We start from the raw sequence: 25,731 nt of genomic DNA, 5'->3' as shown, positions 1-25,731 counted from the left end.
GGGGAGGGGCTCCCTCAGCCCAGCCTGCATGCTCTCCAATCTGGGATCCTTCTCACAATCCAGGACTGCTGGCTCCAAACTGCTCGCCTGCCTGCCTTCCTGATTGCCCTAACTGCTTCTGCCTGCCAGCTTGATCACCCCCTAACCATTCCTCTGCCAGCCTGATTGATGCCTAACTGCTCCCCTGCCAGCCTGTTTGCCCCTAACTACCCTCCTCTGCTGATCTAGTCACCCCTAGTTACCCTCCCCTGAAGGTCTGGTCACCCCTAACTGCCCTCCTCTCCAGGCATGGTCACCCCTAACTGCGCTCCTCTGAAGGTCTGGTCCCCCCAACTCCCCTCCTCTGCAGGCCTGGTCACACCTTTGCAGGCTTGATTGCCCCCAACTGCCTGCCCTTGCAGGCCTGGTCCCTTCCAAATGCCCTCCCTTGTTGGCTCTCTTTTGGTGGCCATCTTTTGTCCACATGGGGGCAACAATCTGGTATGTTGGAGTGATGGTCAATTTGCATATTACTCTTTTATTAGATAGGGTAGAGGCCTGGTGCATGGGTGCGGGCCAGCTGGTTTGCCCTGAAGGGTGTCCCTGATCAGGGTGGACATTTTCTTGGGGCCTGGGGTGGCCTGGGCAAGAGGCCTGTGGTGGTTTGCAGGCTTGCCACGCCCCCCCTCAGCAACCCAAGTGGAGGCCCTGGTATCTGGATTTATTTTCTTCTATAATTGAAACTTTGTAGTCTTGAGCAGAGGCCAGGGCAGGCCAGGGCTTCCTCAATCACTGGGGGCAACCCAAGCCTCCTGCTCTCTTGAGCTCTATGGCACCGCCATATTTGTTGGGGTAATTTGCATAGCTGCTCTTGATTGGTGGGCGTGATTTGTGGGCATAGTGGAGGTATCGACAATTTGCGTGTTTCTCTTTTATTATTTAGGATACTTACTATGTGCCAGGCACTGTTGTTGACACTTAGCATGTAATAAAATAAAATAAAATAGTTCTTGCCTTCAGGAGAGACAGATAAGTGAATAGTGAATACAGTAAAGTGCCCTGACCGGTTTGGCTCAGTGGATAGAGCATTGGCCTGTGGACTGAAGAGTCCCAAGTTCGATTCCAGTCAAGAGCATGTACCTTAGTTGCGGGCACATCCCAAGTAGGGGTGTGCTGGAGGCAGCTGATTGGTGTTTTTCTCTCATCGATGTTTCTAACTCTCTATCCCTCACCCCTATCTGTAAAAAAATCAATAAAATATATTTTAAAAATAAAAATAAATAAATCAATAAAGTGTGAGAAATGTTCCAAGGTGATATAAGACAACCTAGCAGGATTCTGAACCCAGTCAAAGTTGACTGGAGAAACCTTCCAGGAAGAAGTAAATCTAAGCTGAGATTTAATGAGACTTTCCTGTGAGGACTTGGGGGGTAAGGGACTGTGGAAGAATTCCAGGCAAAGGTGTTAAGAAAGAAAAACATGGACATTTCAAAGAAGTAAAACTGTCTTGTATTAGGAAACATCCTATCCTACCATACCGTACTCTACCATACCCTCCTCTACCCTACCCTACCCTACCCTACCCTACCCTACCCTACCCTACCCTATCCTATCTTATCCTATCCTATAAAAGGGTAATATGCAAATTGACCAACCAATGGAACAACCGGTGCTATGACAAGCACTGACCACCAGGAGGCAGACGCTCAACACAGGAGCTGCCCTCTAGTGGTCAGTGGGCTCCCACAGGGGGAGCGCTACTCAGCCATAAACCAGGCTGATGGCTGGCAAGTAGCCCTAAGCCGTCAGTTTGATACCCTCCGAGGGCTCCCAGACTGTGAAAGGGTGGAGGCTATCAACCACCAGGATGCCATTGTCTACTAACCTGGTCATAGCTCCTTGTTCATGTTAAGACTTTTTGGCCCCTGGCTCACAGTCTTTCTCTTCATCTCTCTCTTGCCATCATTCTTACAAACTTCAACATCAAGATCTCCTCTCTGATTTCTCATTCCTTGACATCCTATCTGAATCTTGATTTCAAACACTGTATTTCCTGATCATAACCTTCTATCCTTTAGCTCACTTATACTAGTCCTCCCATTCCTCATGAACCCAATGCATTCTCCTATGACAACCAATTACCTCTCAATTCCTCACATCTTGCTTACTTGTAAGGGTTCCATGATCCATCATGCTATTTATAATCACTCTTGAAACATCCTTAACTTTCTTACCCTTCTTTCCCTCTCTCATAATAACCTGGCAAAATCCTAATCTGATTAAGCCCAATTACGCACTAATTCTATAAAAACTAATGACCTTGGGTTTTGGACTTGATGGATGCCATTAAGTTTTATTTAGATTGGGAAGGTGTTGGGATGAATGGCTTTGTGGAGCAGGTTATCACTGAGTGTTCTGTGTTAGACATGTTAAGGTTAAGATGCCTGTCAGGTTTCCTGGATTTAGGAATCTGGAACTCACTGAAAAGAGATTTGTTGTTAAAGAAGAAAATTAGATAAAGAAAAAGTGAAATTCTATAATATCATCATCAGTCAGGATAGGTTAGAGAGGAGGGAGTAAAAGAGAGGCTGAGGTATTATTGGAGGTTTGAAAACTAGAAGCAAAATAGTTTTTATGAAGAGTTGAAGAATGGAAAAATCATACCAAGCGGAGAAACTATAGTTAGATTTGTGTTATTAGAAATTAAAACAAGTTAGCATATTTTTGTTGGCTTCAGAGAGGAACGGGAAGAGAGAGAGAGAGAGAGAGAGAGAGAGAGAGAGAGAGAGAGAGAGAGAGAGAGAGAGAGGGGGGAACATCAATGATTAGAGAGAATCATTAATCAGCTGCCTCCTGCTCGCCCACACTGGAATTAAGCCTGCAACCCGAGCATATGACCTGACCAGGAAATGAACTGTGACCTCCTGGTTCATAGATAGATGTTCAACCACTGAGCCATATCCGGCTGGCTGTATGTATCCTTAATATAAGTTTTTAAAAGTCTAGAAAGATGTATATAACAATGCTTATATTATGGCAAAGGAGATAGAGGTAATTTTTCATTTATTCACATATCAAACTTATCTAAAATGAACACATTACTTAGAAGGCTACCTGTGCTGAAGCAAGAAAAAGAGGCAAAATAGGAAGGCAAGTCCTACTCATGGATCAATGCTATTTCAGAAAGGATAACAGAAAATTACTCCTGAGGGGTGTGGGGGAATGGTAAGGGACCCAAGCATCTCCACTGTCTTATTACAATTAAGATAGGAGCAAAAAAGCTTAAAATGCAAAAACTGTTACTAATTTATCGAAGGTTATGTCTATTAAAATATATTAAGACATGCTCTTATTGGCTCATCCCGATATTGGTAAGAAGGGTTAAAGAGGGGGGCAAGAAGGCACAGGACACATAAAAAGTGGGTGCATGTGTGTGAGAAGTAACATATTGGTTCATTTTTTTTTCTTTTCATATCTTGATAATCATCTGCTACCATATCATACAACTTATGTATATTGCTTATTGTCTTTCTCCTCCCAGATTCCTGATAAGAATCTTTCTCTATTTTCTTCACCCAGAACAGTGTCTAGCATCTAGCACTTAAGAGACCCTCTATAAATATTGATTAAATGTACTTAAGAGACCCTCTATAAATATTGATTAAATGTCACCCACCCTGTTGCATCTCAGCTCTCCATTTATCAATGTGCCTCATCCTAATCAAACTGACAGGGGAATAACTGGGGCTGAAAATCAAGTCTTTACATCAGAGAGGAAGAGAAGGGAAGAGGGAGGAAAGAAGGGGAAAAAGAAGGCTTTAAATTTATCACCTACATTGGTTCCTAACAGCCCATCCTAAGTTTTTGCCTTTAATCTCCTTTCTAAATTCCCAAATTGTCTGATTTCCTTCTGTAAACTCAGTAACACTTCTGCTCACTTGGGTGATAAAACAAAATTTAAAGGATAACAACTGAAAGCTGAAATCAGTTTCAATGAAAGGAAAAAAACAGAAATTATGGAGAAAAAACATTGTATGTTTCATTCCTTTTTCTCTTCATAGCTGAACTGCATGAAGGAGTGATCTACATTCCCTCTAGTTCCTTGTTTACCATTCACACCTCAACTCTTAATCTTAATGAACCCTTTCAAACTTCTTACTTACATGACCACTCTGTTTCTCACTCCTTCAAAACATTTATTGAACACATACTATGTTCTATGCACTGTGCTAGGCTACCTGTTTCAGTGGTAAACACAAGGTCCCTATTCTCATGCACCGAGTAAAGCAGGAAGACTATCAGCAACAATTATGAGTGACAAATGATGAGTATTATGGCAAGAAATCACATAGCAGATAGATATGACCTGGAAGAGACAGAAAAGGCCTTTCTAAAAGTACATTGTTTAAAAGGAAACCCAAAGAGTAGAAGATAAACAGATGAACGAGAAGAAGAGAAAGAGAGTTCTAAGGAAAAGGAAAGTACCTGCAAAAACCTGAAGGAAGGACAGAGAGTACAGTGCACATGAGGAGCTGAAAGAAGTTTAGAATGGCGTGGCTTTTGGTATAGGCAGGGCCTTAAAGGCATATTAATCTAAGACTATTCTATGGAAAAGGGGGAATGACACAGAACCTTAGATTTATGTTTTTTGAGAAATCAGTATTTTCCTACTGCCGACAGAATGGAAGGCAACAGGAATGGATGCAGATGATATAGATGGGCTCTTGAAACTTGATATCTATAAAAATAATTTCCTATACCTTTGTTTCTTCTCAGATACTTTCAATGTACATTATTTTCTTCTGCCACTTTAACACTACAGCCTTTCCTCAACTCTACTACAAATTCTCCTGGGTGACCTCACCTATACTTCACAGGTACAACCCATCTGATAACTTCCAAACCTGTATCCCCAGACCAGATGTCTGAAAGCCAGAGCTGCATTTCCCACCATTTATTAGACATATCCATCTATGCAATCCCCTACGTCCAAAACTAAAACAAGATCCAGACCACATAAATCTGGTATTTCCTAATTCTGTTGATGGCACTAATGTAGTCACCCAAGCCAGAAATTCTAAATGCCCTTAATGACCTGTTTTTCCACTATTAATCACCAGGGAATTTTGATCATCTCCTAAAGATGACTCAAACCCATCCTTTCCTTTTGTCTCTAATACCAGTGCCTAAATGTATACTTACATAAATTTTTATCTGCATTGGTCCTTATACTTTCAGCAACTTTGTCTAATCCATCCTCTACATCTTGAAAGATTCCCACCTAAAGTGTTCCTTCAGTTTACAGGAAGAAATCCAAATTCTTCGACATGACACACAAGGTCCATTATCTGGTCCTTTTCTATCAGAAAACAGGCTGTGGTCTATATCTATAAAGTCTCTGCCAGGTTTGGTCACACCGACCTTAGAATGCAGATGCAGATCCTTCAAAATGCATCCTGGCTGCTTAAGCCACCAGGTGTTTGCACACTATTCCCATCTTGTCCACCTAGAAGTCACCCTGCATTTTTTAAAAATACATTTTTATTGATTTCAGAGAGGAAGGAAGCAGTAGAGAGAGATAGGAACATCAATGATGAGAGAGAATCATTGATCAGCTGCTTCCTGCACGTTGCCATAGGGGTTGAGGCCGCAACCTGGCATGTGCCTTGATCAGGAATCGATCTGTGACCTCCTGGTTCATAGGTCGACGCTCAATAATAAAACCACACCAGCCAGACAGCCCTGCATTCCTTAATACCCTTCCTCTGTTAATCCTCCCTGGCTCTGACATCTGGTCTGGGGATACAGTTTTGGAAGTTATCAGTTCTTTCTCCTCTCATCCCTTCTTCTATCCCCCAATAAAGACAGAATTGGACATCTCTTCTACTTATCTTCTACTATGGCACTTACCACGTTATGAGGGTTTACATGTCTGTTTTCCTGGCTAAATTATATATTCCTTGTTGCCAGTGTATTTTGTCATGTTTGCATCCTCATACTCAACAGAGTTGACACTCAATATTTCTTAAAGAAAGGAATGCTTACAGAAGTGTTGTGATATATCAAGTCTTGTCTTTATTGACTAGAATCCTGGAATATGTTTCAAAATGCCTAAAACAATTAAAAAATTGTGAGTTCTGCCTTGGGGGAGAGAAAGGGATATATAAAAGAGAACTCAATCTAGTGAGCATCCAAAGGAACCCACGTACTAAGACACATGACAAAATTTCTATGCAGATGATAACATTTATAATTGCAAAAAAATGTTCAAATTGGAAACAACAAATATGAAACTTAAAATAATTAAATGAGGGCTTGTTCAATGAATCTTTTAAAAACGGCATTTTTTGAAGAATATTTAATAACCAGGGGAAATGCTGTTCTTTCCAATTAACTAGAAACAAGAGGTATATAATGATCCCAATTCATAAAAGCTATTTTAAGAAACATATCGGTTTAAAAACATTTTGGCGGGGGGAGCGGGGGGGGCTGCGCAAAAGCCTAAAATAAATTATATTAAATCATGAACAGTGCTTATCTCTGAGTAATCTACATATAAAAAGCCTAAGCAACTGAATGACCGAATGTCCGATTGACCGGTCGCTACGACACACCCTGACCACCAGGGGACAGATGCTCAATGCAGGAGCTGTCCCCTGGTGGTCAGTGCCCTCCCACTGCCAACCTCCTGTAGTCCATCAACCTCCTGCAGTCCTTCCCCTGGGCCGGCTGTTCCGATCAACCCTGACTGCAGGCCAGGCGGAGGACCCCACCCATGCATGAATTCATGCACTAGGCCTCTAGTCTTCTATAAATAATGTCATTCAACAAATATTTATTGAGCATCTCCATATCTGCTATTGTACAGTGATAAGTAAGGGATATCTGTTCCTGTTCTCCTAGAGTTAAACATATTACATTTTTATAATCAATTAGAAAAAGCAAAACCAGTTAGGAAATAATAGATGGGATTGTCCACTCTACATTTATATCCCATGTAAGGTAAAAATGATACCTAGAATTTCTCTGGAATCTAAGATGGGGATGATTTCGATACAAACATTCGGATACAAATATTCCTGTTAGCAGATTTAAAAATTAACAGTAATTAGCCCTAGCCAGTTTGGCTCAGTGGGTAGAGTGTCAGCCTCCGGGTTGATTCCAGTCAAGAGCACTTACTTTGGTTGTAGGGCCCTGGTCGGGGCTCATGAAGAAGGCAAGCAATTGATGTGTTTCTCTCACATCAATATTTCTATCTGTCTTTCCCTCTCTCTTCCACTCTCCATAAAAATCAATGGAAATATATCCTCAGATGAGGATTTAAAAAAAATTATTTTAACAGTAATTACAAATAAAATTTGCTCAGCAGAAATTTTAACCCTTTATCCATCTTCAACACATTCCTTTTCTTTGTTACTTTCCCCTCCACCATTTCTTGTTCTTGTCCTCAATCATTTACCCAATCTATCTAAATGAAGCTTTATATTCCTCTTTTTTTAAACCAGGGAATAGCCGGTTTAAGATTGAGCTCTCCCATCTTGGAGATTTTTGGGAAAGAGATGTTTCAGAGGGGACCTGCAGCTTTTAAGAACATAAAAATAATTCATCAAGAATCTGAAAGTTGTAATTCTTTCAAAGCTCCTGCTTTTTAAGGTATCTCAGGTGTAGAAAAAAAAGAAAGATAATATTTGATTAGAATAGTGACTAATTTACCTTCATTATTCTTCACTGTAATAATGTTACTAGTTTATATAACTGACTGGAAATACTTCTAAAACTTCCTATGGTTTTCAGCTAATCAGAAACACAGTGATGATTAGCAAAATTACTCTAACTGCTCTGAGCTTTAAAAACTTCAGCACTACAGGAGAATGGTACACATTTTTAGGCACATTAAAGAGTACATATAAACTGGCAAAATGCTGTAGGATTTAGAGAGCTGAAAATAGATATGCTATGAAATAGTTTTCCAGAAATACAAATTTACTAGAGAACTCAAGTAACTGAAATTTGTAATAAAAGTACATATGCAAGATATTACAATAGGCATTAAAACAGAGTACTAAATGCTAACTTAGTGTTGTTATGTCAAAAGCATATACCCACAGAACTAGGTGATAGAATTATTGATATTTATTCATTCACTCAACAGATTTTTAGAAAGCACTTACTCTGTTCCTAGTTGTAATCCTAGGAGCTTTTACACATAGAGCAGTGAACAAAACAGATAAAGCTCCTGCCCTCCTGGAGTAGGGTAGTGGGTTGAGATAGATAATAAAGAAAAAAAATAAGTAAAATTAAATTGGTGTAAGTGCACATGAAAAAACAAAGTAGGCAAAAAAAACACACGAAGAGGGTGAAAAAGCAAGTGGGGAAGGAGCAAGCCATGTGGGATGCCTGAGGAGACATTCTGAGCCAAGGGGATAGCAAGAACAAAGGCCCAAGGTGGGAATATGCTTACTATGCTTAAGGGACAGCCAGCAGGCCAGTGTGGCCAGAACAGAATGAAGGAAAGGGAAAAGCCGCAGATATGGTTGCAGAGAAGGGCTGGGGATGGGGAAGATCCTGGAGGAGCACTTCAGTAAGGCTTTCAGGAATGGGTAGGATAGCCACAGGTTGAAATGAGGGTGGTAGGTGATGCCAGGTAATTAGAACAAGGAAAAACAAACAACAAGGAAGTGGGCTGAAGATGTTGAGGAGTCAGCTGGCCTAGTGTAGAGTATACATGTAAAGGTGAGGGAACATGAATGTGAGGGAAGGGGGTTATGGGGGAGGGGTGGTGGTGAAGGCCGTATATGATATTCATCCTTTGATCCTCAGTTTAGAAACTGTGGAAGAGGGACATAGAGTACTAGGGGGAAAGGCAAGTATTTGCCACTCTTATCCCTTTAATATAACCCTTTGCTTTCCTTGTCAAGAATAAAATCCTACTCCAGAGAGGATTTGCTGCCCCTTTAATATAACCCTTTGCTTTAGTTGATATATTTATAAAGAAAAAAAGTAGAGGTCTTCGGCGTTTTGTGGGGAAAAAGCACTTATATAGTGAATCACAAGACAGATGACTAAAAGGGAAGACTGAGAAGGCAAACAGGAATTTCAATTTTTTAAAGAGCATTCCACAAAATGACTAACCCATGGATAAACAGCTGAGATAATTACCTATCAATTCTACATAAAGCAAAAGAGGATTCTGTTGTAAATACCCACTTTGAATTCAAAGGTATACAAGGCAAGAGCTGGGACCTACCTCACAATTCAACACCCCATATCTGGAACAGTGCCTGGTACAGACAATTCAAATGCCTGTGTAAGGCACAGAAAGCCTACCAGTGGAATAAAACCGAACTAGAGCTGTCTCAGCACCACCTCAAATTGTTAGTACAAAGAGGGAGCATATTAAACAAAAGCCGGAAAATAGGAAGAAAAAATGTTTCCCTTCCATGCCACCACGTGTGCAAAACGAGGACATACTGCAGAGGAGGCTACTACTGGTTACTCTCAGCTACATGCGAGAGTGTTGTTTGGAATAATGGGATTACATATCGTGATTAAGTCCAATGAACAGAGCTGTTGCAAAATCCAGGGAAATTTCCCTTAATATACCCACATGAGTTGCATTAATGCTCCCTTTCTGGGACAGAGAACAAACACAACGCATGAGGCAATCTAAAACAACCTCCTTCCTCTGGATCCTTGAAGAACTCCGTGGATGTAGGGAATTGGGGTTGCTTCTCTTTTTTTCAAACCCCAAAGCTAAGAGAAACTCACCCTCACTTGTCTCAAATGATGCAAAAGAGCACAATTACAAAAAACACAGCAGCTCTTATCCACTCTTGGTCATGAGATGTTACAAATTCCAGAAAAACACACACACACACACAATCATCCACCAGATACATCACCAGCCAGATACAAAGGGTGAAACTTCTGCCAGGACAAAAAAAAAAAAGCATCTTTCTACAAAGGATGTTTGTGCTCCCGTCATTTTTGTCCCAGTATCAGATTGTGTACAGTTATAAGTGAAAGACAGCTTTTCACACGACTCTTTTAATTAAGCTCATCCGTTTTAAAGGTTTTTTTTTTTTTTTGAAAGTGCAAATATCGGAATGTCAATATTCTTTCCTGTCTTCCATGAAGCATTTTTTTTTTCCATGCTAAAGCTAAAACATCCTCAAGTGCGACTCCATAGCAGATTTGAACTCCCTTTGATACAACAAATAAGGCGTTAGCGTGCCTTTATAACCACAAAAAAGGACAGCCGTGGTTTGTCAAGGTGTGTGTAGTGTGTGTGTGGTTAGTTCTGCTTCTTGGTAGCGATTTGAGCAAGCCCTGAACTTCGGGTGCTCTGCACGGAGTAGACGGGACCCCGGCCGCTTTCATGTCCAAGATGCAACAATAAAAGCATCCTCTCCGGTCCCCCTTCCTGCACCCCGAACCCCTCTTCCCGGAGCCCGCCCTCGGGGGGGTGGGGGGAAGGGCCGGGCTCGGGGGCCAGGCGGCCTCACCTTATAGACGTCCCCGTAGGTGCCGCTGCCGACCCGCTGCACGAGCTCGTAGTCCTGCTGCGGGTTCCGCCGCAGGATGTCCGCCGCCGCAGGCCGCAGCGGGGCCTCCATCTTCGCTCCGCGCCCGGCCCGCCGCCGCCGCCGCCGCCTCAGCCCGCGGCGCCCCGACGACTCCCGCTTAACGAGGACGGCAGGCGCCGCTTCCCAACATGGAGCCTCCGACCGCAGCTCCGCCTGCACGAGGGACAAGCAAAGGCGGGTCGGCGGCCGGCGACGACCCCGAGCGGCGGCCCAGCCCCCTTCCTTCCTTCCGCCGCCGGGGGCGCCACGAAGTGGACCAGGAAGAGCGCCCCCCCCCGCCCCTCCGGCTTCTCCACAGCCGGGTCCCCAACGCGGCCTTTCCTTCCCCTCCCGCGGCCGCCCGGGAACCGTCCGGCCCGGCCTCCCGCGTCCGCTGGGCCCGCGGCCGGCTGGGTCCCCGAGGGGCTGCCCCGCTGTGAGGAGCGCCGCGCCCGCCCGCCCGGACCTACTTCTTCGCCGGCGCCTGCGTCCTACGTCCGGCGCCTGCGTCCTGCTTCCCAGCGGCGCCCGCCCGCCCGCCCGCCGCTCCCGGCAGCGCCGCGTCCCCTGCGGCCCGCACGCACGTCCGCGCCGGCGGCCGGAGAGGCGCGTACGGTTGCCGCCGCTGCGGTCGCACCACGTTCGCCGCCCGGGGCTGCGTCACCGGGAGAGGGACACGCTCCCGGCCGGCGGGTGGCGGCGCCCGGCGGCGGTCCCGCTCGAGCGCGCCGGCCGCGGGACCAGGGTGCCGCCCTGAGGCCTGGCTGGGACACGACAGCCTCCCCGGCGCGCCCGTCTGTGTAAGGCCCGGGCTCTGTCACCCTCTTCAGGGGTTAGGGGCGCCCTGGGCTTTCATTCATTCATTCATTCATTCATTCATTCATTCATTCATTCATTCATTTATTCATGGGCCTGGCCCCCAGGTTTGTCAGGTAAACGGGGTGACGGGTAAGAGGGAGGAAGGATGGGCGCGAGGGCGCAGGGAACGCACCCTCCCGGGTCACGGGAAAAAGGACGTTGAGGGCGCCGCCGGGCCAGGAGGAACCTGGCATCCTTGGGGCGCTGGCAGAGAGGTGGGGGAGTGCCAGGTGAGCTGAGTAGGCACACCCTACTGCACCTTCCTGTTTTGCAAACTGTTCCCAGTGGTACCAGTTTTAGACTGCCCTGCACACCTGCACAACCTGTCTTCTTACGGAGTTTTCCCCCCCAGACATTTCCAAAAACCTGAATTCCTAGGAAGTGTCAATGGCTTATTCCTGTGGGACACGCGCTCTGTCTCACCGCGGGTGTTGCCCCTTTGATTGGATCATGGGTTCTGCAGAAGAAGGAAAAAAACAAACCAACAATGGCAGGGACCACAAACCTGGTTCTGGTTCTGGTTCTACCACTTCCTCGGTGTGTAATCTGGGACAAGCTATTGTATTGGGCAACATCTCACTGTCCTTATCTGTAGCTTGAAAGGGATCAGGTTTTGCATCAGACATCCAAGAAAGTGTTTGTAAAGCATTTTACAGAATTATGAAGAGGCTAGTCAAACGGAAGAGGTTTAATAAGGCCTGGCGGGTCGCTCAATGGTTAGAGTGTTGGCCTACCACCCCACCCCCTTCAGGCACCTATGGGAGCCAACGAATCCATGTGTCTCTCTCACATTGATGTTTCTCTCTCTCTCTCTCCCCCCTCTCCCACTCACTCTGAAAACCAATGGAATAAATATCCTCAAGTGAGGATGAGCAAAACAAACAAAAAAAGCAAAAATACTTTGAAATGTACAGACGATCAAACAGGAGTTCAGGGAAGTAATTTGATATTTCACAAGCTGTTTTGCAGTTTCAGTTCCAGTCTTGTTCTGAAGGTAGAAATAAACTCACTGGACTTATGTATACTGGCAGAATTATTTCTAGAGCCCAGAAGAAGTTTTGAACAGAAAAGCCAGATGACACATGTCAACACATTTAGGGACTGAAAAATAACAAAAGAACAAGTTGCAGGCGTTGGCTTGCGGCTTTGAACACGCAATTCGATTCTGTTCTTGGGCAGTATGCTTCTTGCTGATCGTTGTAATCAGTTGTATAATGTAGAAATTAAGTTCACACCTTAACAGGACAGGGAATATATGTATTTTCTTGTGCTCTATGCACAAAGGGCACTTATTTAGGCTACATAAGCAAGCTCAGACTTAAGTGCTTTATGGACAAAGCTTATGTGTTTGCTGTATTGAAAAAATTGTTGAAGAACAGTTCGTCCTTTCAGAACTTCTTGGCACTTGTTTTGGTGGGTACATACTTTTGGCTTCAATGACTCAAAATCTTTTCAAATGTTCTGTTGGTACCCTAGTACTTGTTTGCTGTCATAGATTCTCTTTCCTTTCTTCACCTCTGATCCTATAAGCATTGGTCCTTTCTGTAGTCTGAAAATTATGTATTCTTACTTATATATACCTTCATTCTTCTACAGAAAATTTAAGGCATTGTATAGGAAATACATATTATAACACAAGACAAATGTAAGTAAATGAGGCAATAGGTATGATGTTAAAGAAAGGGCAAATAAGGGTAGTGGAACAATGTAACAAACTAGCTAAAATAGAGTTTTATAGTATTTTTGAAATCACATCTCAAGAGAGAGGCATATTTTTTCCTGATACTAAGACTTCAGAAAAATTTATCTCATGAGCCTTCATAAAGTGGAAACTTGGAATTCCCAGTTTGAAATGAGGATAATTTTCTTCTGATAATCCTCCAAGCACTTTATTCTTGAAACAATGTTTGATATGAATTAAGCAATAGAAAATTTGAGGTCAGGGGTTTCAATAAGACCCTGGAGTGAAGATATGTTGCCAGTAATAGCAGGTCCATATGCTTTGACCATCAACTCAGAGAAAAGTTGAGATTCTGGAAATGGAAAAAGTTGAGATTCTATGTGGTGGTTAAAAAGTGTGTCTGCTATAATCATTATTTTACTTGTACCACAACTGATGCAAAGAGGAAAGCATTTGCTTTATACTAACTCCAAAAGAATATTAAGGATTTTAAGATTCTTACTGGTTGAGTTAATTTTAGTAAGATTGGTGAAGTCATAGCTAGTGGTTAAATATTACATGGTTGGTAAAGAAATTCAAGTTCAATTTCCATAAAATAAACATACAGTGCATAAATTTAATTTTACATCCTAAGCAATTAAGCATATAGTTTCAAGCTTGACTGTTATAAAATAATTATTATGTAACAAAAAATTGTAGCTAACAGGTAAGTTTTTTACAAACTACCCAATTTTATGATGATATGGTATAGAATAAGAATATATATACCCTGTTTCCCCGAAAATAAGACAGTGTCTTATATTAATTTTTGCTCCCAAAGATGCGCTAGGTCTTATTTTCAGGGGATGTCTTATTTTTCCATGAAGAAGAATACGGTACACATTTATTGTTAAATGAAAATAAAGGAAATTTATTACCAGTATACGGTACGGTAGTACGGTAGTTGTCAACACAAACCAGACAAACTGTGAATCCTACAGTATCAAGAATTTACTCATTTATTCAATGACAATCATGTCATCATCTTCTGGAACATCATCATAACAATCCAATTCCTGAATTTCCTGGTGAATTTCTTGTGACTCCATTTCTTTCAGAATCAGTGGACCAAATCTCTCATGTTTAGCCTAGGAGGGGCCTTATTTTCAGGGGGATGCCTTATATTTCACTCAGAAGGAAACCTGTAAGTAGGTCTTATTCTCGGAGGATGTCTTATTTTCGGGGAAACACGGTATATGGCTTGATAAGCCCTTCATCCCAACCTAATTATCTTATATTCTTAGTGTCTTCATAATATGTTATATAACTACCACGTTTTTCTGTGTATAAGACGCTATTTTTCCTAAAATCATTAGACTGACCATCGAGGAGCATCTTATACATGGAAGTCAGCTGAGGAGGGAGCTGCTCTGGTGCCTAGCTGCCCATACCTTGTCAAACAGGCTTCCTCCAATCACAAGCTTTATTGTTACTGATGTCAGCCGATGCTGTGATTGGAGGTGGAGGTGGAGAGTGCATAGGTGCAACAGGGACCGGAGCGTTCTGAGCCCATAAAAAGATAAATACCATAAGCAATTGTCTTACTCTGCAAAATTCAAACGGAATGTAATCAGTTATGCAAAAGAGCTTGGAAATAGAGCTGCAGAGCAACAATTTGGACCTCCTCCCGCTGAGTGTATGATCAGACAGTGGAGAAAACAGGAAGAACAACTCCTTAAGATGTCAAAAAAGAAGAAGGCCTTAAGTGGAAAACCAGCGAAATGGGCAAACTTGGAGCAGAGGCTTAAGACTTGGATTATGGAACAGCGCCAGAGTGGCTTATGTGTGTCCACCAAGCTTATTCATTGTCAGGCAAGAATGTTTGCAAGCGAAATGAATATTGTTGATTTTACAGGAAAGGCAAAATGGTGCTTCAGTTTCACGAGGAGAGAAGGGTTGGCCATGAGAACAGGAACAAAGCTCAGAAAATGCCACCAGTTTATGAAAATGGTCTCACATATATAGACAGTTACTCAGAAGACAGCAGTGATACAGTCGAAAAGAAATTGATATGTCTGGAACTAATAGTGATGAAGAAGAGAGCAGCGATGCAACAGAAGCTGAATAAAGTGATAATACTGCACAATATCATAGTACTGTATGTAAACATTACCTGTGGGAATTACTAAATAAAATTTTGTTCTGTTTTATGTTTAAAATATTGATTTTTTAATTTTGGGTTGGAAATGTGGGAGGCGTCTTATACATAGGGGCATCTTATACATGGAAAAATATGATATTATATATTCCTGCTTTTATGGTACTCTAATCTATATATATAAAAGCCTAAGTGGCTGGAATGACCAGAACGACCTGTTGCTGTGATTCGCACTGATCACCAGGGGGCAGATACTCAACGCAGGAGCTGTTCCCTGGTGGTCAGTGTGCTCCCATGGCCAACCTCCTCTGGCCAGCCAACCTCCCACAGTCCTTCCACCCAGCTGGCAGGCCCTGATCGCCCTATTGGGGCCAGGCCCTGGGATAGGATAGAGACCTAGGGTGGGTGGCAGCAGATGCAGTCCAATTCCCAGGGGCGCCAAGGGCCAGCCCCCTTCTGTGCTCCGTCCCTCCCCCTGACCTGCAGGGGTGGTGTGGTAGCGAGAGGAGAAGGGAGTAGGGAGGCAGGGAACCACACAGTGGTGGAGCACTGATGACGGCAGTGGCAGTGTTGGCATCCATTTCTTCTGCACCCAGCCTGGCGACTGTCACCTCCTCTCTGGCCTGGCCCTGATCAGCCCTGATCACAAGCCAGGCCTAGGGACCCCACCCATGCATGAATTTCACGCACTGGGCTTTAGTCTATAAATAACCCATAATGGTTTGTTCTATGCTTTGCAGTGTTTTTCCCTTCTGTCAATTTTTTTTTTTTTAAATAAAAGGCTAATTGTAATCTGTGGCCTTGTGCTTCAACTTTAACCAAGGTTGATTTTTAAAAATATATATTTTATTGATTTTTTTATAGAGAGGAAGGGAGAGAGATAGTTAGAAACATCGATGAGAGAGAGTCATCGATCAGCTGCCTCTTGCATGGCCCCTACTGGGGATGCCCTTGACCGGAATCGAACCTGGGACCCTTCAGTCCGCCAGCCGACGCTCTATCAACTGAGCCAAACTGGTTTCAGCGCAAGGCTGAATTTTTAAAAGTTGGAGACATAAACATTTTTAACTTCTATATAGGTAAGGTTCACAATTTACTATGCAAGGCAGAATGACTAACATAAAACATAAGGACAGTATTTTAGTCTATAGAACATATAGGTTTAAGCAATATAATTTCCTGATGAATCTTCCAACCTTAACTAGTTGCAAAGTATAGCTCCATGTGATAGAGTAGGTTGTTCTATAGGTTTGTTAAATATAAATTAGTTAAATGTTGAAAGACATCTGCCATAACTATGATTTGGACTTTCAAATCTTAACCTATGTTTTCTTGGCCCTAACCGGGTAGCTCAATTGGTTAAGCATCATCCTAACACATCAAGCTTGTGGGTTTAATCCCAGGCAGGGCAAATACAAGAATTAACCAGTGAGTGCATAAATAAATGGAACAACAAGTCAATGTTTCTCTCTCTCTCTCTCCCTTTCTCCCCCTTTCTCTAAAGTCAATCAATTTAAAAATATATATATATTTTATTGACTTTTTACAGAGAGGACGAGAGAGGGATAGAGAGTTGGAAACATCGATGAGAGAGAATCATCCATCAGCTGCCTCTTGCACACCCCCTATGGGGATGTGCCCGCAACCAAGGTACATGCCCTTGATCAGAATCGAACCCGGGACCTTTCAGTCCGCAGGCTGACGCTCTATCCACTGAGCCAAATCGATTTCGGCTAAAGTCAATCCATTTTTTTTTTAAAAAAAAAAACACCCTATTTCTCTTACTAATTATGCTCAGTTTTCTATGAGGTAAAAACCATGTTCTCAAAGTACATATAGGAAAATTCTATTTTCTACTGGATAGTGGTAGAACATGTATCTCATTCAGAATTAATAACAAGTCATTAGGATGTAAGTTTTAAAAAGAAGGGTTGAGCCTGGCTGGAGTGGCTTAGCTGAGCATTATCCTGTGCACCAAAAGGTTGCCAGTTTGGTCTCAGGTCAGGGCATGTATGGAGGGCAGCTGATTTATGTTTCTCTCTCTCTCTCTCTTCCTCTTCCTTCCTCTCTCTCTAGAATCAATAAAAGTTTTGTTTTGTTTTTTAAAGAGTTGAGGAAGGCAGTGCACAACCCAGCTTGACTTGCTCATCTGATACGTTAAAATGCTGTTTCTATTTCCCTGATTCTGGCATGGTAGTTTTAAGGTTTATGTGAGAATTGGTAACAGGGTTCCTGTATTCAACTCACAAATTGGTTCTGTCTGCAAATTCAGTAACTAAGAAAAGATAACATTTATAATTTTGTAATTTGTAACCTTATGTTGTTCCTTAACAATTTTCTTAAAACATGAGTATAATGTTCAGAAGTGGTGCCTAAAGTTTGCGTATACCTCGTTTAGATTAGTATTTTGAGAAACTAATGCAGAAGAACCCACAATGCCTGACTGTGCCCTCTTTTATAGTAAACAGCTCTTGCGGGATTCTAATAAGCTCTTTTTTTCCTCGATCCTTTAAGCTAAGAATGATAATAGCTCCCCACTGTTGCCAGTTTCAGGATGCTTCACTATCCTTGTTGGTTCCTTTAACCCTGTCCTCATTTTACAAATAGTCCTTTTATTAGCTTCTCTTTCTGTGCTACCCTTTTATTGCAGAGCCCTGATTGCTAGAGGAGTTGAAAGTCACCTCAGGAAAGAAATCCTTGCTTCTGGTATGGTATTACTCACATATCTGATGATTACCTGTATAAACTATTTGTCCGGGAAAGTGGAACAATGTTACTTCATAGCACAATTACATAATTATCCATAGTGGTATGTGATAGAATGCTGATGGAAAGCATAGCATTGGGAGACCAACCTCTAGCACTTAACCTGCTTTGACAGTGATGATTACTAAAAACTATGGTGTCATTTGCTTTGATTGCTTCTTTGAAAATACATGGGGGGAAAAGACAGAGAACCTTGAATTTCACACTTAAGGCATGAGTAGAAAACCTGAAAGCTTCTTTGACAGCTTAGAAGAAACCTATCATCTCTTATAAAATAGCTACAGAGCAGATATGGCTGAGAATCAAGCCCAGGGCCTAATAGTAAAGGCTACAGAGTTGCAGTGTTAATTAAATGTGATATCTGGATCTGCTCTGCCAAGGTAAGAGCACTGGTGGGGAAGAACTGGACCCTGCTGCATGAAATGGGGGCATTTGGACAAATATGAATGAGGTTGAAAACTTTTAATAAGAGTTAGATTTCAGCATAGCCCTGATGGAGAAGGACAAGACCTGTTCTTTTTGTTGTTGTTGTTGTTCTTTTTAAATATATTTTATTGATTTTGTACAGAGAGGAAGGGAGAGAGATAGGGAGTTAGAAACATCAATGAGAGAGTCATCGATCAGCTGCCTCTTGCACACCCCCTACTGGGGATATGCCCGCAACCAAGGTATATGCCCTTGACGGAAATCGAACCCCGGACCTTTCAGTCCCCAAGCCGACGCTCTATCCATTGAGCCAAACCGGTTTCGGCAAGACCTGTTCTTGAAGAAAGAGTTTATGTACTGAAAGAATCATAGGATTTTGCCAAATACTCACCTGAGGTTTAGATTTGATTAGTTGACTTGAGCAACTGGTAGTCCTTCTAAATTGGCTACTTGAAACTGGTAATTTACTAATATATGCTAAGATGCCAGAACTTACCTGTCATACTGTAGGGGAAGGAATCTGAGATTCAGGGAGATGGGAATGTTGGACTTACTGTATTATGTGCATCCTGTTTAGTTATGCTCTATCCATACCATTCCTAGGCGTGCCCATCAAATTTACTTTTATTAATGCATTGAGTAGAGCCACAGATACCCCTGAAAAATTCTCTGGTTGGTTGGAGATGATGGCGGAGATGGCACAATGAAATTGGGATCTATGATTCAATGGGAATATCTCTGTACATGGGCCTCGGAGCCAAGAGGCCGATATAGGAGTGGCTCTTCTATTATTTCTAAGAACTTACTTGAAGAATTTTTGTCTCTACAACTTTGTCTCTATAATTTTGAATTTAAAACATTGACCTTGGTGGATCTGAAGGCCCTAATGCCCAGGGCACAGATACTATTTCCTGATAACACAGTCATAGTTTAATTAAATAAGAAGCTTAATCTACCACCTGGCTGATATGAGGTCTTCAGACCACTGAACCATCTTAGAGTGTGTCATTATACTGCTTGAGGTGATTGGACCCAATTACTGAGGGTAAATTGGTTGTTGCTCCTCAAAGAGAACAAGAAGGACAATGTCTAGAACCCCAGGTATGTGCTAGGATAACGCTTGATGTTCCTATGTCCAATATTACAGGGCAGTGGGAAACTGCAGCAACACAGTAAAGGTAAGATGACTAAGAAATTAGATCTAGGCCACTCCTCCAGATGAGATAGTGGAAGATAAAGAGAAAATAAAAGCTATGGTTATCACCTTGAGCCTTGTGCTCAAAACTGTTCTCTCCTTTCTTTACTATTGTGGACTATAATTGTGTTTACCCTTTCTGAATGGCTATGTCCATGAGAAGAGCCTGAGACCCTCCCTAATCCTAGAGGACAAATCTTGGTTGGCATAGCCTCATTCCTCTTGTTAAAGGAATGCTTTAGGCTTAGATAATTCAGGACAGTGATATATGAGGAAAAGTCTGCTGGAATGCTTCTAGAAATGTTTCTCACTTTTAACAAGGTACATGAGACACAGATATAATTTTTTTGTCTCTATGCATGACTATCTGTCTCTGCTGACTAGAATGGCAGATGCCATTTTGGAGCCACGAGAAGAGCCCTCATTAGAAAATAAGCCAACACACGGAGGATGGTGGAGTACAGCCTTGGTCCTAGTGGCAGAGTTGGCTGGTATTCTCCAATATGCACTTCCCTTCTTTCTTTAGTATTAGATTCCCTAAATTTTAGTTGGATACATGGTATATTTATCAACTAGGTGGGACATGTACTGGTCATTAGTATTTGAGTAGATTGGATATGTAAAACTCCTGGGGCCATGTGATTCCACCTTTTGCTGTTTTTATATCATGTTTTTGTTGTTTTTATAGCATGTCTTTGTTGTTATATCATCGTTATTGTTTATTAACCAATTTATATATTATTTTCATATACATTTTACTAATTTTCATCTCTGACACTTTATTGTAGAGAAAGGGTGAATAGAGATATTAAAATATTTCTTCTAAATAATTTCCTTTCGGTGTGCACAAATCCATGCACCTAGTTTATGATAAAATCTCTCAGCAAAGTGGGAATAGAGGGAATATACACTGAGTGGCCAGATTATTATGATCTCTGAACACATAATAATCTGGCCACTCAGTGTATATTCTATATAATAAAAAGCTAATATGCAAATTGTCCCCCTTGACCAGGAGTTTGACCAGCAGGCAGGCCAGCCAACCACCCATGTCCCCTCCCCCTGGCCAGGCTGGCCGGACCCCACCCACGCAAAAATTCATGCACCAGGCCTCTAATACACACACACACACACACACACACACACACACACACACACTGAGTAGACAGATAATTATGCATTCAGAGATCATAATAATTTGGCCACTCAGTGTACCTTAACATAATAAAGGCCATATATGAAAACCCTACAGCAAACATCATAATCAATGGGCAGAAACCAAAAGCATTACCCTTAAAATCAAGAATAAAACGGGGATGTCTGCTTTCACCACTTTTATTCTACATAATACTGGAAGTCCTAGCCACAGCAATCAGACAGCAAGAAGAAATAAAAGGCATACATATTGGAAAGGAGGACATAAAATGCCTTTATTCACAGATGTCATAATACTATACATAGAAAACGCTAAAGATTCCATCCAAAAGCTACTAGATCTAATATATTTTGCAAAGCAGCAGGATACAAAATTAACATTCAGAAAACAGTGGCAGTTCTACACACCAATAATGAACTATCAGAAAGAGAAACTAAAACAATCCCATTTACTATTGCAACAAAATTAATAAGGTATGTAAGTATAAATTTCACCAAAAAGGTTAAAAACTTGTACTCCAAAAAATTATAGGACTTTGAAGAAAGAAATCGATGAAGATAGAAATAAGTGGAAGCATATACCATATTAATGGATTGGAAGAGTTAATATCATTAAAATTTCCACTCTTCCCTAAGTAATCTATAGCTTCAATGCAATTCCATTAAAATACCTACGGTATATTTCATAGATCTACAAATATTCCAAAAACTTATATGAAACCAGGAAAGACCCAAATAGCCTCAGAAATCTTGAGAAAGGAACAAAATTGAAAGGATCACAATAATTGATATTAAACTATACTATAGGGCCATTGTAATCAAAGCAACTTGGTACTGGCATAAGAACAGAAAAATAGATAAATGGAACAGAACAGAAAGCCCATAAATCAACCCATGCCTTATGGTCAATTAATACTTGGCAGAGGAGGCAAGAGCAAACAATGTGTTAAAGATAGTTTCTTTAATAAATGGTGTTGGGAAAATTGGACCTGCAAAAAAAAAAATGAAAGTAGACCTCCAACTTATACCAAACATAAGAATAAACTTAAAATGGCTGAAAGACTTACGTATAAGTTGGGAAACCATAAAAATCCAAGAAGAAAACATAGGCAATAAATATCAGATATCTCTTGCAGCAATACATTTTTAATAATATTGTTTATTACATGCAATAATTATTACATGAAATGATACAGTTAGAGAAAGACAAATATCATATGATCTCACTTATATGTGGAATCTAATGGACAAAATAAACTGATGAACAAAATAAAAACAGAGGCAAGGATACATGGAACAGATTGACAGCTTTCAGGGTGGATGGGGAGAGGGACTAGAGGAAAGAAGGTGAAGGGATTAGCCAAAGCACTATAAGCATAGACACAGACAACAGTGTGGTCACCGCCAGAGGAAAGGAGGTGGGGTGGGGCTGGGTGGAGATGAGCAGAGAAGGGGAAAATGGGGACATCTGTAGCGGTGTCAACAATTTTTAAAAAGAAGTGGGGGCGGGGCGGGGGGAAGGAGGCAGAGCTAATTCTAGTTCTGAGGCAGGGAAACTTGAAACATTTTCTTGTGGAAGAAAACAAAACAGTGATCAAAGACAAATAGAACATAGTAAAGGATACAGGGTTGACTTGAAGAGGCTCCCATTGGCCAATTTTAGGACAATTTGAATATCAGAATAATGATGATGATACATAACAACAGAATCCAAAAACTTCTTTGTTATAGATTTTACAAATCTATAACATTGTGTAAGAAACAAAAATGGGAGAGAGAATACCAGCTGCTAAATATAAAATGTAAAATAAATGATGTAATTGTTTTAAAAACACCATTTTAAGATTACTAATGTAAAATTGATCTAGGTAAGGATAATAAATGAATGCTAACAACCATGGAATGAAAATTCTTGGCCAAGATATTCATACAGTTACCAAGTACATCCCACAGATCAATTATTAATTACAATGGCAAAAGGTGTGTTATTTTTTTAAAAATAAATTTCTTTTTCATTTAGGAATAGGTAATATAGAACAATTATTTTTGTAGAATCTATTGTACTCTTTGTTTTGTTTAAACCTCACTGGAGGATAATTTCCTCCCATTTATTTTAAAGAGAGTGGAAAGAAAGGGTTACTAGGGGGAGAGAGGAGAGAGACAGAGATACATTAATTGGTTGCCTCCAGCATGTGCCCCAATTGGGGCAGGAAACCCACAACCCAAGTACATGACATGCCCTTGACTGGATTCAAACCTGCCACCTTTGGGTTCTCAGGCTGATGCTCTAACCACTGAGAATGCCAGCCAGGGCTGCACTCTTTTTTTTTAATAGGATTCTCCTGAAAGGGACAATCAGACTAGAATGTGAGCTGGGAATTATAGCAAAATAATAATAATAATAATAATAATAATAATAATAAAAGAAGTACTGTGAATTTGGTTTGTAGGTTCAGCAATGAGATAACTTCTGTCTTCCTATGTTGTTTTATTAGTGTTCAGGGAATGCAATTCTAATGAACACAGCTCCCTTTAAAACTATAATGTGAACTTGGTTAACAGTTCTGAGGTCACTAGAACCACTAACTGAAATATATAATGTATAAAATTTGGCAGTAGTAGGTAAAAGTGTTATTTGACAAGTTGATTTTGAAGTGTCAGTTAAAAAAGTGAAGATGACCTCAGGCAGTTATAGATTCAGCTCTGTTGTGATGGTCCTTCCTCAAAAGAGTTTAAGACTAGAAGTAGAAATTTGGGAATCATCAGCATGGAGGTCCTGTCTGAAGATACCATAGTAAATTATGGTGAGAGAACACAGAGTGAGGAGTTGCTGATGAGGAATAAGCAGAAATTAAGGACCTGGCAATTAAGAGGCTAGCAGCAACCTCCCAGTCAAAACTGACATGTAACGTGTGGCCAACAACCAAACGCAGGAGAAAACTGTGAGGAGGTAGGAAGGGGATGACGGCATCTCAAGGGCCAAGTAGCATGAAGGCACAGTGTGTCTAGGATACTGAAAACTGAATTTGTAGGCAGAGAGGAATAAAGGGAAAAGAGAGAGATTGAAAGTATATTTTTAAGTATTTATTGCCTTTTGCTTTCCCTTTAAAATTGTTTGCAACCTTTGTGGCTGCCAAGGCTCGCCCAGACTCTGTAGTACTTCAAATATTTGCCGATATAAATCCGGAGTTTATCTCTACGAATTTAGTGGGAAGTTTTGCCTGTTAGAGATTTAGTTACAGATTATGATGAACTTCCAGCTTTCATTTATCTTGATCTAATTTTGCTATCCTAATTTTAAAAGACAGGCCTGTTCACTAGACAGGTGCAAAATGCACAATACCCTCTTTACTAATATGACCTTGCTTTTAAAGTGGGGGGAAATGGCGCCTGGTAGATAAATGCGGATTATTTTAACTGTGTAAGCTACATAAATGTTGCCACCATGTTTGTACTAATGTGTAGCTGTTCTAGAAAACAGGTATTTGAGCATTCAGCACTATACAGTATATTGGTTTGTGTATTTCTGTGACTAGTTAATGCTGTTAAATTCTTTGTGAGTCTGAGGGGGGAGGGAGGGGAGGAGGGGGGTACTGTTTGTTTATGTGTGTTTGACACTGAAAATGTTACAGCTCACCATCCGTCACTCTCTTCACGCCCTGGGGGTGGGCAGAGGTAGGGAGGGTGTGACGCTGATATTTGTGTGAATTCGGGCTTGTGATGCTGAGCTTGGTTCATCCGTTTTCTCCTCCCTTCTCCTTCCCACCAGCGCCACAGCAACATCCAGAGCCTGAGCGTCCTGCGCCCAGCCCAGCGGGGCACAGAGCCTCCCACTGCCAGCAACCTGGGGCCCCGGAGCAGAGCGAGCGGTGACGGCGCCTCCCTGCCGCCAGTCCCCGGACCACCATGGCCAAGAACCAGAAGGACAGGAATAGCTGGGGTGAGTAGAATGCGGCCACTTGTGCTGCCTGCACGGGACCGGCCCTCTCCTGGGAAGGGAGGGCCGAGGACTCCGCGGCACTAGCATCCAGGGCTGGGAGACGGGTCGCAGCCGGCCCAGCCGCTCCCTGTCGGGCAGAGGAGCCATGGCAGAGCGGTGCCCAGGTAACTGCATGCTGTGGCCGAGGGCCCCGGTTTCCTGCAGCCACCGCCTCCCGTTCCTCCCCTGGCTCCGTGGTCTACCTCCTCCCAGCATTTGGACAGCACCCACCCCTCGACTCCCCGAGACTCACTGCCCGTTCCGCTTTAGCGATAGGTTGGCAGGAAGGAGATGAGGGTGGGAAGGGGCCTGTGTTGCTCTGAGTAAGGGATAGGGGATCCTCAACGCGCCCCCTCCCCCCCCCCCCCCCCCCTTTCCAGGGAGCTGCGCGAGCTCCTGGGCGCGGGCTCCCAGCGGGCTGCGGGGCTGGAACAATGAAGCGGGAGCTTGCCGGGGCCCAGAAAGCATTGCAGACCTGAGCAACAGAGAAGGGACGCCCGCTTGGGAGTGCCCCCGCGCTGCAGTGCTCATTTTTAATTTGGGGGTTGGGTGGGGGAAGTTGGGGAGAAGAAAGCAAAGTTGTGGTTTCCAGCCTTCTGCCCCACCCCAACCTGGTACCCCATTCAGGGTGGCATTGTTCTTTGATTTTACCGTTCAGAGATACTGGGCTCATGATTCAGCACCAGGCCGAGGGGAGGGGAAGGAGAGGCTAGGCCGAGGGGGTTCACGCTGGGTGGGTGGGCGGTGCTCACGCAGGCGGAGAAGAGCAAGCGCAGTGATGCAGGAGAAATCTCGGCCCCGCCCGCCTGCTCTGCTGCTCGACTTGATTTAGGATGCTTAGTGAGGGCAGGTTGGGCATCTTTTTCCTCCTTGGGCATCCGATTTCTTCCAGTCTTGGTACGAAGCACGCTACCACGTTAAAACTAAAGCCTTATTGGCATTTTATTATATAGAGCGGAGCAGGTCTTAGGCTACCGTGGGTTGGTGGGC

General features: G+C 42.5%; 2 protein-coding genes across 7 annotated transcripts in view; one reads left to right on the top strand and one right to left on the bottom strand.

Moving 5' to 3' along the window:
* The window catches only part of MAP4K5 (mitogen-activated protein kinase kinase kinase kinase 5), a 92,099-nt gene extending 80,939 nt beyond the window's left edge, over window positions 1-11,160 (bottom strand). The window contains exons 1-2 of the mRNA XM_084886839.1: window positions 11,015-11,160; window positions 10,485-10,718 (exon numbers count right to left, since the gene is read on the bottom strand). Coding sequence (XP_084742965.1) covers window positions 10,485-10,595 — 111 coding nt within the window. The 5' untranslated portion in view covers window positions 10,596-10,718; window positions 11,015-11,160. The remainder of the gene's footprint in view (window positions 1-10,484; window positions 10,719-11,014) is intronic.
* Window positions 11,161-11,192: 32 nt separating this feature from the next.
* ATL1 (atlastin GTPase 1) overlaps window positions 11,193-25,731 on the top strand; it is a 51,818-nt gene continuing 37,279 nt past the window's right edge. For 2 of the 6 annotated variants that reach the window (XM_084887222.1, XM_084887217.1), the window contains exons 1-2: window positions 11,193-11,344; window positions 24,532-24,702. In XM_084887222.1, the coding sequence (XP_084743348.1) occupies window positions 24,669-24,702 (34 nt within the window). In that variant the 5' untranslated portion in view covers window positions 11,193-11,344; window positions 24,532-24,668. Of the gene's footprint in view, window positions 11,345-11,455; window positions 11,477-17,869; window positions 17,927-18,277; window positions 18,367-24,531; window positions 24,703-24,761; window positions 24,867-25,731 lie in introns of those variants that run through there. The other 4 variants (XM_084887220.1, XM_084887218.1, XM_084887219.1 and 1 more) reach the window with 4 other exon arrangements.

This window comes from Pipistrellus hanaki, assembly GCF_964339955.1.
Source record: "Pipistrellus hanaki genome assembly, chromosome: 1".
In the NCBI taxonomy this organism is placed as follows: Eukaryota; Metazoa; Chordata; class Mammalia; order Chiroptera; family Vespertilionidae; genus Pipistrellus; species Pipistrellus hanaki.
This window is presented reverse-complemented; position numbering and strand designations above follow the sequence as displayed.